This window comes from Mus pahari, chromosome 6 (genome assembly GCF_900095145.1).
Source record: "Mus pahari chromosome 6, PAHARI_EIJ_v1.1, whole genome shotgun sequence".
Taxonomy (NCBI): Eukaryota; Metazoa; Chordata; class Mammalia; order Rodentia; family Muridae; genus Mus; species Mus pahari.
The window spans coordinates 88,579,042-88,595,037 of NC_034595.1; the positions used below are offsets into that span (position 1 = coordinate 88,579,042).

Genomic DNA, 15,996 nt, shown 5'->3' on the forward strand with positions numbered 1-15,996 from the left:
AAACCCTGTCTCAAAAAAAACCAAAAAAAAAAAAAAAAAAAAAAAATGAGTAAGACAAAGTCTTCAAATGGTGCATTCCATTTGAAGTGGTACAGTAAATTCTTCAGAGGCCAGTTGTATCCAGATGGGAGCTAGAGATAGATGTACAGAGAATATGTGTTTGTAACCACTGTTAATTTTTAGCTTTGTAATGAAAAACCATAAGGACCTGAATTGCCTTGATATTTCTAGATGATTGCATACAAATACAATTCTCTTCATGGGAGTGCATATTTCATCATGTAACTAAGGTAGCTCTGCACTTGGGCATACAGTCTCCGCTTTGACAATGAATTGTTAGGTGTCAGAACTTTGCAGAGGGGCTCAGCCTTTGCCTATGTGTGCTAAGTAGACTTCCAATTGGAATCTGACTGCTGTGGAGCCTATCAAAGATCTGGCAGCATGTGCACAGGTTCCCGATGGTCTGACTATCTTCTCTCATGGCAGGCAAACTGGACACAAGAAAAAGCTCAATGCTTACATCGGCTTCTCGGAGAGTCTAGATATGGAGCCGTATGTGGAGCACAAAGGTACGGTTGTTACCAAGCTGTGACTGTTACCTTGAGATGGAACCGAGGCCTGCTCCCTCCATGTGACATGGAACCGCGGCCTGCTCCCTCCATGTGCAGAGTGTTCCTTGAATCCCTGTTTGCAGTCTCTGAACAGCAGCTTTGTGACAAGAAGTTACTTTCATTTGTAAGAGTTAGCACATTTAAATTTTACATGTTTCATGGGAACCTGCCCCGTCCCCTTTTAAAGTTCAAAATGGAAATGTGATTTGCATACTATAGAAGTGAACATCTTCATGAACCACCCAAAAGGGAAGACACCATGCCAGCAACCTAACGTCCATGGGGTGCTTAGAGATTGTCCCTTGTCTCTCCCGTCCACCCGGCAGGCACCACATTTTTTTCTTTTTGCCATTAAGCATCTCCCTGAACTGATAGTCCAGATTACTCTTTTTGCCTCCTGGGATATTGCCAGGCAAAGATAACATGTAATTAATCCTGCTGCTCTGGGTTGGGGAGTGGTGCCTGGTGCCTCTTACAGTAGGAGGGTTCAGGCAGCACACAGAGCTCTAATTAGACAGCATGAACTGTCCCCTGGGTTGGTGAGTCCTTGTGCTTGATGTGAATACTGACCTACTCCTCCACTTCAGATTCACTGTCACTAAGCTTCCCTTTGTAAATTAACTATTGTGGTTAGCATGCACATTAGTGGTTTTCTTTCCTTTGTCACTCTTGTTAATTCTCAGTCATTCCCTTCCCCACGGGCCTCCCTGTCATGTGTTCCCTCCTCTACTGGTTCCTTCCTAGCTGCTCACATCTGCTCTCCAGGCCTGTAGTCCATTACCTTATCCTACATCCCTCTTGACAGCTCTCTGCCCTTCATTTCCATTTTCAAGCTCCTTGTTTCTGTAAGGGTATCTCAGTCCATGACTAGCACTGTAGAAATGGTGCCATTGTGTCTTCTGAACCCGTTTATCAGACACCTGTAAAGAGAGGTTTCTCTAGAAATTTCTCCAGAGTGGGACACCCTCTAGTTAGATTTCATCACAGAGTGTAGTGCTGAGACACCCAGACTTAGGAACTTGTGCGTCAATCTGAGGCCACGAAATGTCTTCCTCTTTTATTCTGCTGTTTTGCTTACGGCTAGAGAACTTACTTTTCTTTTGTATTTACAATTTTAAAAGGTTAAAGTGATTGAATGAATGTATGTTTACTACACGTGTGCCTGATTTTTCAGAGGCCAGAACAGGGCATCTGATATACTGCAACTGATGCTTCAGGTCCTCTGCCAGAACAGCGAGTCCCCGAGTCCCCGAGCCGTTTCTTGAGCCCCAGTTTTTGAGATAAGGTCTTGCAGTTTAGCCCAGGCTGTCTGTGTCCCAGCGCTAGAATTTACAATCACATGCTAGGAAGTCTGTCTCTAGAATCACCTTATTGAGAGTGTGTGTATCTGTGTGTGTATCTTGCACGTTCATGTCTGTTCCTGAGAGTGTATATGTGTGCATGCATGTGGAGGCCAAGCACCAATGTTAGGAGCTCTCCTCCCTCCCTTCTATACCCCCCATCCCCTTTTAAATATTTACTTATTTATTTTATGTATATGAGTATACTGTCACTCTCTTCAGACACACCAGAAGAGGGCATTAGATTCTATTACAGGTGGTTGTGAGCCACCATGTGGTTGCTGGGAATTGAACTCAGGACCTCTGGAAGATCAGTCAGTGAGTGCTCTTAACCACCAAGCCATTTGTCCAGCCTGTCTGGCTGTCTGGTTTTTTTTTTTTTTTTTGTTGTTGTTGTTTTTTTGCAATATGCTCTGAACTTGGACTTCAGACTTTGTCAGTTAGGCTGGGTGAGCCACAGGAATCCATCTGTTCCCATCCGTAGGGCTCTGGGATTACACGCATACCACCCACACTTTGCCTTTAAAAAATATTTATTTTGTGTATGCATGCATTTATACATGCCAGGGTACACGTATGAAGGCCAAGGAACGCGAGCTGGTTCCTTCCTTACCTTAGGTCCCAGGGATCTAATTCAGGTTGTCAGTCTTATTGGTGAGTACTGTTACCTGCTCCTCTCTTTTTCTTTTCAGATAGGGTTACAATATGTAGTCCTGACTGACTGGAACTCACTATATATAGATCAGGCTAGTTAGGAATTTCCTCAGATCCTCCCGCCTCTCTGCCTCCCCAGTTTTGGGATTAAAGATGGAAACTACGACACCCAACTACTTTTTCCAAACGTAGAAGGTTTTATTGAGCTTTGCATGGTGGTACATAACTTATTTTCTCAGCATTCAAGAAGCAGAGGCAGGTGGATTGCTATGAGTTTAAGTGCTGTCTCTACATGTGTTCCAGGTCAGACAAGACCACATAGGGAAAAACGTGTGTCAAAACCAAAATGATTTTACCCGCTTTGTTCTGTTTGGTATTTTTGTCATTTTGAGACATGTCTTACCTGTATTCCATCCTGGCCTAGAAGTTACCGGGGCTGGTGAGATGGCTCAGTGGGTAAGAGCACCCGACTGCTCTTCCAAAGGTCCAGAGTTCAAATCCCAGCAACCACATGGTGGCTCATAACCATCCGTAACAAGATCTGACGCCCTCTTCTGGAGTGTCTGAAGACAGCTACAGTGTACTTACATATAGTAAATAAATAAAAAAAAGAAGTTACCAAATAGCCCATACTGTCCTCCACCTTGTACTCCGGTTTGACTTGTCCTACTGGTTTGTTTCTGTTGTTTTTTAAAGGCCCCTACATTTTGTAAACATCTCAGCATCCTAGCTGGCTCTTGGCCCACTTGAGTGGTCTGGCTGTGCCTTCCCTTTGTTGGTCCTCTTACCTCAGTCTGGGGTGCTGAGTGGTGGTGGTGCAACCGCTGTGCCAGGCTCTTAGGTGTCTTGCTTGTATCCTGTCAGGCACATAAAGCACAGCAGTGATAGTTCATGCTCAAGCTACAGGGCGTGCTGTCGTCTAAAGCTGTTCTCACTCTCTCTGCAGGCGGGTCCTTCGTGTACGAGCTTAGCGCTGTCCTCATCCACAGAGGAGTCAGCGCCTATTCTGGCCACTACATCGCACATGTGAAAGACCCTCAGTCTGGAGAATGGTACAAATTCAATGACGAGGACATAGAGAAGATGGAGGGGAAGAAGCTACAGCTAGGGATTGAGGAAGATCTAGGTAAAATCTTTAAGTTGTGAGTGCCCTTTTCAAATATAAATTTTGTTGACTTTTTTTTTTTTTTGAGACAAGGTCTCACTATGTATCCCTGGCTGTCCTGGAGCTTGCTATATAGAGACCAGGCTGGCCTTGAACCCTGGTACTGAATTAAAGGCATGTACCATCATGCCTAGATTAAGTATAAATTTATTTACTGGCAATCACAATCTTTGATAGTGTGTCCTAACCCAAGATTAAGGATTACGGAGGCTCTTTGACACTACTAGGCATCGTTTGTAGCAGTTCCTGCTTCAAGGATAACTGAACATATTTTGCCACAGGGATGGCTGTGCTGTGAATGCACGTAGGCATAGGAGTCAGTTTCAGTTACAGGGTTTATTCCCTGGCGGGAGAAGGGAGGTCGGCTGACCAGGAGGATATTGTTTGCTAGAGGGGGATTGTGTCATCCTCTTCCCAAGGTACAGACATAATAACTGTAGGAGAGAAGCTGCTGTGAGCCAGTCTCATGTCCGCTCTTTCTTTACCACCTCAGCTATCATCTCCCAGCTTTGTTTGCCACACAGTGGCCAGGTCTTCTGATGGGAGCCAGTGGTCTTCACCCTTCCCCTCCTGGCATCTGAACCAGGCCTTGAACTTTACAGTGGCAATCCTTCCTGCTCCTGGGTTCCAGGCCTTTTTTTAAAAAATATATAAGTTTCTTTTCCTTCCTCCCAACCCACTCTCTTTTTAAAGATTTATGTGAGTACACTGTCACTGTGTTTAGACACACCAGAAGAGGGCTCCAGATTCCATTAGAGATGGTTATAAGCCAGTGCTGCCTGTGCCTTATGTATGCACAGATACACAAAATAAAAGTTATATACCCTACCTACCCAAGGATCTAACTCATTTCTGTGGCCTGTTAATGGTTTAGATCTTTAGCTATTTGAGACTTCTTTTTGGGTGGAGGGGAGTGGTTTCGAGACAGGGTTTCTCTGTGTCACCCTGACTGTCCCGGAGCTCACTCTGTAGACCAGGCTGGCCTCGAACTCAGAAATCCACCTGCCTCTGCCTCTAAAATGCTGGGACAAAAGGCCACCACTGCTGCACTGTTTTAGACTTGTTAAATGTGTGTGCTTTGCTAAGTGCACCGCTGGCCATGAAGCCAGAGTGTATCAGGACTAGAAGCACGGGTAGTGTGGTTATGAGCTGCCACTTAGGTGCTGGGGACTGGAAACCCGGAAATGCTGCAGGAGCAGCGCCAGCTCCACAGCTGTTAGAAGTCGTTCGTGTGTGTGTGTGTGTGTGTGTGTGTGTGTGTGTGTGTGTGTGTGTGCGCGCGCACACTGGTCTCCTGGGTACCATCCGTTTTGTTTTTCTGAGACAGGGTCTCCAAATAGCTTGGTGCTTGTTGTTTAGGGCTGTGATCCCCAGGGATCCGCCTCTCTCCACAGCCTGAGCATTGAGATTGCAAGTCTGTGCCATGCCCAGCTTTTCAGACATGGACTCTGGGGAAAGAGCCAGGACATGTTTGTGCAGTGAGACCTTTACTCACCAAGCCATATAAATCATAGGTTATGTACTACCGTGTTCCCCCCCACCCCCTACACCTCTCGATCCATCTAGTTGTCTTTAATCTCTTTTTCCCAGCAGAACCTTCTAAATCCCAGACCCGTAAACCCAAGTGTGGCAAAGGAACTCACTGCTCCCGAAATGCATACATGCTGGTTTATAGGCTGCAAGCCCAGGAAAAGAACCACACAATGGTTCAAGTCCCAGGTAACCACCTTTCCTGGATTGCTTTCAGGAATGCCTTAGAATTCTGTACTCCAGGTTGATTAAAGACTGCCACCATATTGCTCATTGTGACTGACGACTGTTCAGTATGGTAAATGTTACTGAAAAGTCACAATTTTTTTTTTTTTTGGTTTTTCGAGACAGGGTTTCTCTCTGTATCCCTGGCTGTCCTGGAACTCACTCTGTAGACCAGGCTGGCCTCAAACTCAGAAATCTGCCTGCCTCTGCCTCCCGAGTTCTGGGATTAAAGGCGTGCACTACCACGCCCGGCCTGAAAAGTCACAAATTTACCAATTATCCAGCTTTTGGAATAACTGAAGCTTAGCCTATTCTATTATCCCACCCCAAAGAGAGGCAGAAGCAGTTTTTTAATAATGTTAAAAGGAAAAAGTAACCTAGATTGAAGTTTGGTTTTATTTTGGAGAAATTGGAGCCCCTGGCGGGTCCCATTTGGTAGAACCATTTGCTGCTTCTGGGCATCTGGGTGGGTTGCCTGGCTTTATTACTCCTTAGGTTTCATGGCTTCAGCCTGGAGGTCTAGTAAATGGTGAACTCGAGTGGAGGTTTCCATTACAGTAGTCATCCATCTTGGATAACGCATATATCAGTGTCTTTGGGTAAGGGGATAAGGTTGTTTTTTGTGTTTCTCTTTTGAATAGCCTTTCTTCAAGAGCTGGTAGATCGGGATAATTCCAAATTTGAGGAGTGGTGTGTAGAAATGGCCGAGATGCGCAAGCAGAGTGTGGACAAAGGCAAAGCGAAGCACGAGGAGGTGAAGGAGCTGTACCAAAGGTTGCCTGCTGGAGCTGGTCTGTGAGATATTCCAGGATGACACTATTGCCATTGAATGCCTGGGGTTTTGTTCTGTGGTGTTTTTATCTTTACCTGTTGCAAAAAATGTATATGAAAAACCCGTTTCCTCCTCTAAGAGGCCAGCTTATATATTCTAAAATCATTATGCTAACTAGGCATAGAGTATCTTATATACTTCAAAAAGGACCTTTTCAAAGTGGGAGGCTGTTAGAGAATGAAATGCTAAGTCAGCACTGTGCACTCATGACCTGTGCAGACTTTTTACTGTGGACTGGTGCGGCAGTTTAGGGGAAGAGTGCTAGCCACCAAGTCTGCCAATCTTGCGTCTGATCTTCAGGGCACATGGTGGAAGAGAGCTGACTCCTGACCCCTGCTGGTCACACAGAACATAAGAAAACAAGGACATTTTTACTGCCAGATGTGGTGGTGTATGTCTGTAATCTCAGCAGAGGCTGGCAGATCTCTGAGCTATCGGCAACCTGGTCTACATACAAATTCCAGGCTAGCCACGCCTCTGTAATTAGGCCTTGTCTCTCTGTCTTTTTCTTCTGTGAGATACAGAATGTTTCTAAAGATCTGGTGGGGTTGCTGTGACTCTTTTTTAAAAGCACTTTGTTCCCTAAGAGTGGCATACATGTGTACAATTTTTTTTAAAGATTTATTTATTTATTTTATGTATGTGAGTACACTGTAGCTGTACAGATGGTTGTGAGCCTTCATGTGGTTGTTGGAAATTGAATTTAGGACTTCTGCTCGCTCCAGAAGAGGGTGTCAGATCTCATTACAGATGGTTGTGAGCCACCATGTGGTTGCTGGGATTTGAACTCATGACCTTCAGAAGAGCAGTTGGTGCTCTTACCACTGAACCATCTCACAAGCCCCACATGTACAATTTTTAATATGAAATGTTAAGCTAGAAGTAGGAATCTTTCTAGCTTACCTCTGGCTTAGACTTATCCACATAACCTGTTCTTTTTGTGTGTTATTTGGATTTATCTTGTGCCTTCAGAGGCTGCAGTTTGTTTGACAAAGCCAACCATACTCCTTCATAAGGAAGAGAACAGTGTGTCAGAACTTAAAAAACATAAGTATTCAAGCAGAACTGTAGTGAGGCGTTTTGCCATTCCTAGTATAGTTTTACATCAAAGCTAACTTCAAGTCAGTAGGTCTGTATGACAAGTCTCTAGGTGTTCTCTCTGGTGACTGGCCCAGCTCAAGGGCAGCGCATAGTTCCCACACAGACAGGCCCTGGTTTCTACCCCAGCACCCGAGAGGGAGAAAAAGTAATTCCAAACTGCTGCTTAATTTGATTCAATTCCTTCTTGTTGACTTAGTTGCTTCTTGAACTGTGTTTAAGTGCTAGAAGAGTCACTGACCTGTGCTTCCTAGGAAGTGACCCCGGGGCCACATCACTCAGCTCACCACCGGCTTCTTTTTAAAGGAGTTGGCCCTCCTTTCTGTTCTCCCAACCAGAGTCAGTTTCCGTACTGCACACAAGGAGAAGGACTTCTGCCCCAAGACAGTGGCATGAGGCAGTGAAGGTGAAGGCCTTGGGAGAAGCGAGCGCAGGGATCTGGAGAGGCCTTGGTCATGAGCTACTCTTCATGGTGCCATGATCTTATCTCCTCTGTACCTTGGCCAGTCAGGAATCTCATGTGGTGGAGATTCCTTCTTTTAAAGCCAGCATGTTTTACATTGCTTTGGTTTGCAAATCTTAGCCTTCAAACATTCTGTTGAAAGGCCACCTGCCCTAGAAATTCAAGTCTCATGAGAAATTCTTTTGCCTGAGTTATTTACACTCAAAAGTGCTTGACTTCTAGCTAAATGGTTATATTTTTCATGCTGTTACTATTCAAGACTCTTTGTTGTGTTCAGAATTCTTTGGGTTTTATTTTTAGTTTTTGAACCTTGCTTTAAGCTCACTTACGGTTTTTGGCTTTTTTCAAGATGGTCTTAACTCTGTAGCTCAGAGTGGCCTCAAGTTCATGGCAATCCTCCTGCATCATCTGCCTTGGTGCTAGGATTAGAGGATACACTCTTTCCTAATCCTAGACCCTGAGAGACCCATTACCACAGCTAACACCTCCTCTCACGACCCTAGCACACTGAGTCAAAAGCCAGAAACTTGTTGGGTAAGGAGAAGCTGGATGTTAGAGCAGAACTCAGGGCACAGCCTCTGGTTTTTCTTGCTGTTCCTAACTTTGAAGTGAGCCCCTTGTCTCATAATCCTTGGATCTTACATCAATTCATAATCATTTAAAATCTAAAACAGCAAACACACTTCATTTGGCAGTTTTCAGTGGGATTCTAGTAGTGGATTAGGCAGTTTGACTTAGACCTCCCTGTCTTCGAGTCCCAGTATGGACCCCTCCTGATAGTGGTTAGGTTCTTTATGTCTTTTGGGACATAAACTAAAACTGGTCTGTAATTCACCATGTAGCCTCTGATGGCCTCAAACATAGTGAGCCTCTAGCCTCAGTCCCCCGGGGCTGAGCATCTTAATAGCCCAATTCATTTGGTTTATCATCATCATCATCAATAGAAGGTATTGTCCTCTGTTCACTCTCCCCGCGCCCCCCCCCCCCAGCTAGAAAAACAGGACACCTGGAGAATTAGTCCTTAAATGGGACCCTGTATCAACCTGCCTGCCTTGAAAAACTTAATATTAAATATTATTCAAAACTTTACTCTTGGACTTTCTATCAGGAAGTAGCAGCATCTTGGAAACTTTATTTCTCTTGGATATGGGTCACCCTGGCACCCCATTCTTTTGATACCTAGCCTAAACCTGATGAACAGCTCAAAAATGGGGAGACATTTTGAGTATAATTGAGCTATATGATCTGATTTGGGGGTTCAGGGCGAGACTAATACTGCAAATTGAACATGGGTGGCAGCACACATTCAAAGCTATCACTTTCCCTCTGGTCTGTGCTCACAAAGGCATGTGTGTTATAGTTTTGCTTTCTCATTTATTTATTGGTGATGCTGGGAATCACCAGGGCTTCCTTGTGTTAGACAAGTAGTCTGCCATTGAACTACAGCCCTAGCCCTTGCTGTGTTGATATCTTGTACGATGCCCCGACCATTTTACCTGTTCCATGTCTTATGGTCTCCTCTTATATATATTGTTTGAATGTATAATTAACTTTTCTATATCTCTTTTCTTCCAAAAAGCTCAAAATGCTTCACATATCTTATCTTTTACACTCAGCAACATCTCTGTGAGGTAGGTAGAAGGCAGGTATTATTACCTTCATTTTACAAATTACAGATCTGAAGCATAGAGAGTTTAAGGGACTTGCTCACGCTCACGTTGGATTAAACCTTGGTCTTACCTGGCACTTGCCACCTTGTCTGTAGCTACCGTGGCTGTCCAGTTTCAGTGCAAAAATGCAGATGACACTTCTAATTTTTTGTTGTTGTTGCCAAAACATTGAAATGTTTTACACTAAAATTCAGTGGGAGCTAGCACACTAAAATTCAGTGGGAGCTAGCTTTCTGTATGAGACTCTGGAGAGAGTAAAGCTACTCTGCAGCGAGCTCTGCCCTCATATCTCGCCAGAAGTGGCACACAGTACAGATTCATGAAATCAACCTCTGTATGTTTTCTCCTATGTTTTATGCTGGGACTCACTGGAGATTTTGTAAGTAATCAAAGCTGTCCCTTTATTTTTAGTTTTGCTTTTTGTGGAAATTTGGAACTTTCTCTCCCCAAATTAAAATTCGCTTTGAGATAGTTGATGTTCTTAATTTCTGAACTTCACACTTATTATTAATTCTGTTCTAGTGTACTACATCCTAGAACTCATCTTAAATATATTATTTTCTTGAGATAAATAATGAAATGAATAGATCATAGAGATTTTGGGAAAGTCATACTTTTCCTTAATCAACCCCAGCCTCCCCTTGGATGCAGGAAAGTTGAGTGTTGGAATGGGTGTAAAGTGTGGTCCTAGCTACTCATTTTAGTTTTCAGATGTGTATCACAAACTTCCGAGAACTAAGGGAGGAAGTGGTGATTTTTCCGTTCAGCACACGGTGTCCTCATGGAAGCTCTGCCTCTTGTAGAATGTGGCTAATAATACCCGCCGATCCCATAGGGCTCTGCAGATGTGTTTCCACACACAACTTGGGCTCACAGGCGTGCTAGCTGACACATCAGACACCTCCCAGCATGTCTTCTGATCCTGCTGACTTTGAACAAAGCTTGGGCTGTCTTTTGAAGACAATGCCTTGTATCAGTCAGTCAGTCAAAACCTATAGTTACATGGTCTGTTCCCATTCCTTTCTCCCCCAGAGCCCTATGAGTTTGTCTCTCTTGAATGGCTGCAGAAGTGGTTGGATGAGTCAACACCCACCAAACCGATTGATAATAATGCTTGCCTCTGTTCCCACGACAAGCTTCATCCCGATAAAATATCAATTATGAAGAGAATATCAGAATATGCGGCTGACATTTTCTATAGTCGATATGGAGGAGGTCCAAGACTAACTGGTAAGTCAGGTCGTATATTCTGCTTGCAGTGTAGAGTGAGGCCTAGACTTTGCAGAATGGATTTGCTAAGTGGAACAGACGTGAAGCTGAGGCAGCTGAGGGTGTTCCCTTAGCGCACGCCCATCCTCAGTAGCTCGCCGGCTTATGCCGTAATCTCAGCAGCCCTGAGCCTCGGTTCCTTCAGTCCTGCCTTGTTTCTGTAGGATTAGGAGATTATTACTCCTTAGTTTATAAACATGTTTCATCTCCCTTGAATGTATAGAGTTCTATATAACTATCAATAGCCAATCTGTTTAGTTCTGGCTTCTTCTCAAGATATTTTCTATTCATTATATTTAATTTTTTTATTTGTTTTATGTATCTGAGTGTTTTGTCAACCTGTGTATCTGCGCTCTGCCCCACAGCTAGCTAGCTTGCTTGCTTCCTTCCTTCCTTCCTTCCTTCCTTCCTTCCTTCCTTCCTTTCTCAAGGTTTTTTTTTTATGTACGTACGTATGTATGTATGTATGTACGTATGTATGTATGTATGTGTATGTATGCATGTATGTGAGCACACTGTTGGTATAGATAGATGTTTGTGAGTCTTCATGTGGTTTTTGGGAATTGAATTTTAGGTCCTCTGCTTGCTTAGTCCCTGCTTGGTCCGGCCCAAAGATTTATTTATTATTATACATAAATACACTGTAGCTGTCTTCAGACACTCCAGAAGAGGGTCAAATCTCATTACAGATGGTTGTGAGCCACCATGTGGTTGCTAGGAATTGAACTCAGGACCTTTGGAAGAGCAGTCAGTGCTTGTACCTGCTGAGTCAGCTCCCCAGCCCCATAGCTTTCTTTTTGATGAGTTGGCAACATGGATCCCTGATATCTCTGATGGCTCAGGGAATCCCATGACCTCCAGTTCCCCTTTCCTGAAGTCAGGTGCTAATTTTATTTATGAACAGCCTATTAAATTTCTATAAGCCTGTCTGTATATAGGATTCTGCATTCTAATTACTCATTCAAAATTAATAAACCATGCAATCAGTGGGAAGCTCTGTTTTTTTTAAATCTTATTTTTAGGAATGTTTACGTGTATGTCTATACACCGTGTACGTGTGCGGTGCCAAGCAGAAGCGGGTCAGAAGATGGCATCAGACCTCCTGGAACTTGACTTAGGAAGAATTAAACCTAGGTCCTTTTCAAAAAACAAATGCTCAGTGCTTTTGTTTTTGAGGGAGTGCTGTGCCATCTCTCCAGCCCCTGTAAGCTCTTTCAGTGAATCACATTTCAGGACCAATGTGATGGTCAGAAGTGAAAGTATTTGCCACAATTCCTGCTAACCTGGGCAGTTCCTAGGATCCCCATGATGGAAAAAAACAAATTCTGTGTGGTCTTCAGGTGTGCATATGTGCACTGTGACACATGCACTCACACACATTATATACCCACAGTAATAATAAATGAAACTTAAACATTTAAAGTATCACACTGCATGTAATTCCTAGAATATCTGTGCTCTTGCGTCCTCTCTTCAGTGTCCTGTACTTGGAAGGAAGGTCATGTCTGCACGAAGACCATTACATGATGAGAGGTCAGATGTGTTGACTCTTTCTGCTCTGCCCAGCCATTCGGTTCCAATTGTCTTGGCCATGTGGTACATCGTGCTTTAACACCATAGTTAATTACAGCTGATAAACATTATCTCTTCCTTATATAGAATTGTTCCTGTGCAAGAATCTAAATCGGCAAAACTCGGATACAGATTGATTGTGCTATAAAAAATTGTGCTTTATATTTAAAATTCTTGTGTACTTTGTTCAATACAAAAAACATTCTCATAGGCAGTCAGTGTGAGAATGACATTTGTTTCTGATACCTTGCCTCTAGTGAAAGCCCTTTGTAAAGATTGTGTTGTGGAACGCTGTCGTGTACTGCGCCTGAAGAATCAGCTGAATGAAGATTACAAAGCTGTCAACAATTTGCTAAAAGCGACAATGACGGGGTATGTTACAGCATTGTCTCTGAGTTACCAGGCTGTTATCAGGCAACTGCTGACACATTCTGAGAACAGAGCAGCTGGCTGTCAGAGGTGGAAGGTAGATAGATAGTAGGGTTGTTGAGGTAAAGCTTGTATGGTGAGTGTGGCTCACATCTCTGTTCCTAGCACTTTAGAGGCTGAGGCAGGAGGGCAGCCTATACTACATGAGTGAATGTCCTTTAAACTTCTTTTACATTCATTTATTTTATGTGTGTGGATGCGTTAGTGAATGTGTGTGTGTGTGAGATGGAGCACATGTCATGGATCATACACTTGTCTACATGTCTACAACATGAAAGAGGACAACCATGTGGTTCCTAGGGATTGAACTCAGGGGCCTGATTTATTTGATAGCAAGTGCCTTTACTGCTGAGCCCAAGACTGATGAAAGAGCATATTTTCCTTGGGTTTTCTATGGCCCTGTGGATAATGACTGAGCTTGCCTTGCTAACGTGAAGATGAGTTGAAACCCTCAATAACCTACATACAAAGTTAGAATAATTCCAGGACATAGATGCAACGGATTCCTGGAACAAACTGGAACCAGTGAGCTCCAGGTAAAGAAACCTTTCTTCAGTAAATAATGAGGAATACCCCCAACACCCCAACACAACTCCAAACACACACATGTATCCATCCTGTACCCCACAAATTTCAACACCCACCACACAGACATTTTAAGCTAAATTAAAAACTTTATGTGTTTGCCTGCATGTTCTTCTGTGCCTCACATGCATGGCTGTTGCCTGTAGAGGCTACCAGAGGGCATCGGATCCCTGGGGACTAGAGAGTACAGAAAGTTGAGCCACCATATGGACTCTGTGAATCACCCTTGGGTCCTCTGAAAGAACAGACTGTCCACTGAACTGTCTTTCCAGCATTTAAACTAGGATTTTTTTAAAAAATGAATTTCTGGAGTGCTTACTTTTTTTTTTTTTTTTTTTTTTGGTTTTTCAAGACAGGGTTTCTCTGTGTAGCTCTGGCTGTCCTGGAACTCACTCTGCAGACCAGGCTGGCCTCGAACTCAGAAATCTGCCTTCCTCTGCCTCCCAAGTGCTGGGATTAAAGGCGTGCACCACCACACCCGGCATAAGTGTTTACTCTTTTTGTTGTTGTTGTTTTTGTTGTTGTTTTTAAATGAGCCAGACACGGCCTTCACTTTGTTAGAAAAGAAGCAGGAGAGGCCTCTGCCTGACTGTATGACTTGGTGTTCAGGTTTGAGGTTCAGGAAGGGTGTGTGGAGAAAGCATCCCAGCAGGCCTGGGCAGGCAGTGTCCCATTCCCTCAGCAAGGATGATGTGGAGTTGAGAGGCGGAGCTATGTGGGGCACCCTCAGGAAACACAGTAGTGGAAGTATGCTGACCCCCAACTCCAGAGCACCTGTCATTCAACGGAGAGTCGTTCAGTGATGGTATTTGCTGTGCTCACGTTGTATCTTTGTGCCGATTTAAAGGCACCGCTGTGTGTGCTGAAAATGATCAAGTTGAAGGTCGGATGTGATTGGCCTGGATTTTAGTTTGACACATGTGAAAGAGGGCAAGGTTTAGAGTGGAAATGGAAGTAACACCTGCTGTTTGGTAGTGACATGAAAATGGCTCACACCAGGAATTGGATTAAAAACAGTTGTGTGCTCAGTAGTTGATTTGAATGTTTGTAATTCGTTTTAGTTGTGTTCTTGAGGGGACAGACAGAAAAGAAGGGAACATTGGGAATCACCCACCTACTAAGGTTTAACGATCTCTCTTTTCCATAGCAGTGATGGATTTTGGGTAGGAAAGTCTTCCTTGCGTAGCTGGCGCCAGCTGGCTCTTGAACAACTAGATGAGCAAGATGGTGAGGCGGAGCAAAGCAACGGAAAGATAAACGGGAGCACCTTCAATAAAGGTGATGGGTGTCTGTGCTTCCAGAGTTAGAACCCTTACAGTGTATGTGTATGGGGTGGGGCTGGGGTCTCTGTCCACAGGGTTCCTCCCACCACTTTAGCTGCTACTGCTGTTGCTCTGCAGATTGGTGTTTCTGGCTTTTTCTTGAATGTGGGGATTCATGTGTGCTTAGAGTTGGAGTGTCTCAGTGGCAAAGCTGCACTGTGGTCCCCTTCTCCTATGTCCCCACCAGTTTGGGGCATCTGATGCGAAGTCCCGACAGCTGTGCTGTGCTCCACTTGTTCATGTTCTAGGTGGGCAACACTAGACCAGGCTCTATGTCCTGGCTCTTTATTTTCAGTAAAATTGCCTAGATAAAAATTTATGTCCATGTATGTTAAAAAAGCATTCATTGCGGGGGCAAAAATAATATGATGCTCAAGCTTTTAATATTCTACAACAGACTCAGCAGGGCCTGAGGTGTCTCCTTTACAGCAGTGAGCTCTGCGCTCTTGTTAACCTAGTTAGTCACATGCAGAGTTCACAACATTTCTGTTCCAGCCTCAAGGGTGAGAATTCAATTCCAGAAGACTTTCAGGCTGTTGAGCCCCACAGTTTGACTCAGGAGACCAGCCATTCAGCAGTGTGATCCTCTGCACCCTGCCCCAAGAAGGGCAGGATTTGGACAGCTTATTGCTTGTCCATTCTTTGACTAAGCCCTGCTTTTAGACAGGAAATCATGTTATGTTAAATCTAGCAGTGAACAGATACCAAAGGAAATTAAGTCATTTAGAGTGACTTTTAGGTTTTAAATGGAGATTGTGATTGTCTGTTACTAACATTTTTTTTGTCTTGATATTTTTATTTTATTTTAATTAGATATTTTCTTTATTTACATTTCAAATGTTATCCCCTTTCCTAGTTTCCCCTCCAAAAATCCCCTAAATCCTCCCCCCTCCTGCTCCCCAACCCACCCACTCCCACTTCCTGACCCTGGCATTCCCCTACACTGGGGCATAGAACCTTCACAGGACCAAGGGCCTCTTCTCCCATTGATGACCGACTTGGCCATTCTCTGCTACATATGTAGCTAGAGCCATGAGTCCCACCATGTTTTCTTTGATTGGTAGTTTAGTCCCAGGGAGCTCTGGGGGTACTGACTCATTCATATTGTTGTTCCTCCTATGGGGCTGCAAACCCCTTCAGCTCCTTGGGTCCTTTCTCTAGCTCCTCCTTCAGTGGAGACCCTGTGCTCCGTCGAATGGATGGCTGTGAACATCCACTTCTGTATTTGTCA

General features: G+C 44.0%; 1 protein-coding gene across 6 annotated transcripts in view; it reads left to right on the forward strand.

Moving 5' to 3' along the window:
• Usp48 (ubiquitin specific peptidase 48) overlaps positions 1-15,996 on the forward strand; it is a 67,539-nt gene that overhangs the window by 18,638 nt on the left and 32,905 nt on the right. For 2 of the 6 annotated variants that reach the window (XM_021199650.2, XM_021199645.2), the window contains exons 8-14: positions 487-569; positions 3,552-3,731; positions 5,364-5,489; positions 6,167-6,316; positions 10,621-10,818; positions 12,687-12,801; positions 14,594-14,721. In XM_021199650.2, coding sequence (XP_021055309.1) covers positions 487-569; positions 3,552-3,731; positions 5,364-5,489; positions 6,167-6,316; positions 10,621-10,818; positions 12,687-12,801; positions 14,594-14,721 — 980 coding nt within the window. Of the gene's footprint in view, positions 1-486; positions 570-3,551; positions 3,732-5,360; positions 5,490-6,166; positions 6,325-10,620; positions 10,819-12,686; positions 12,802-14,590; positions 14,722-15,996 lie in introns of those variants that run through there. The other 4 variants (XM_021199646.2, XM_021199648.2, XM_021199649.2 and 1 more) reach the window with 4 other exon arrangements.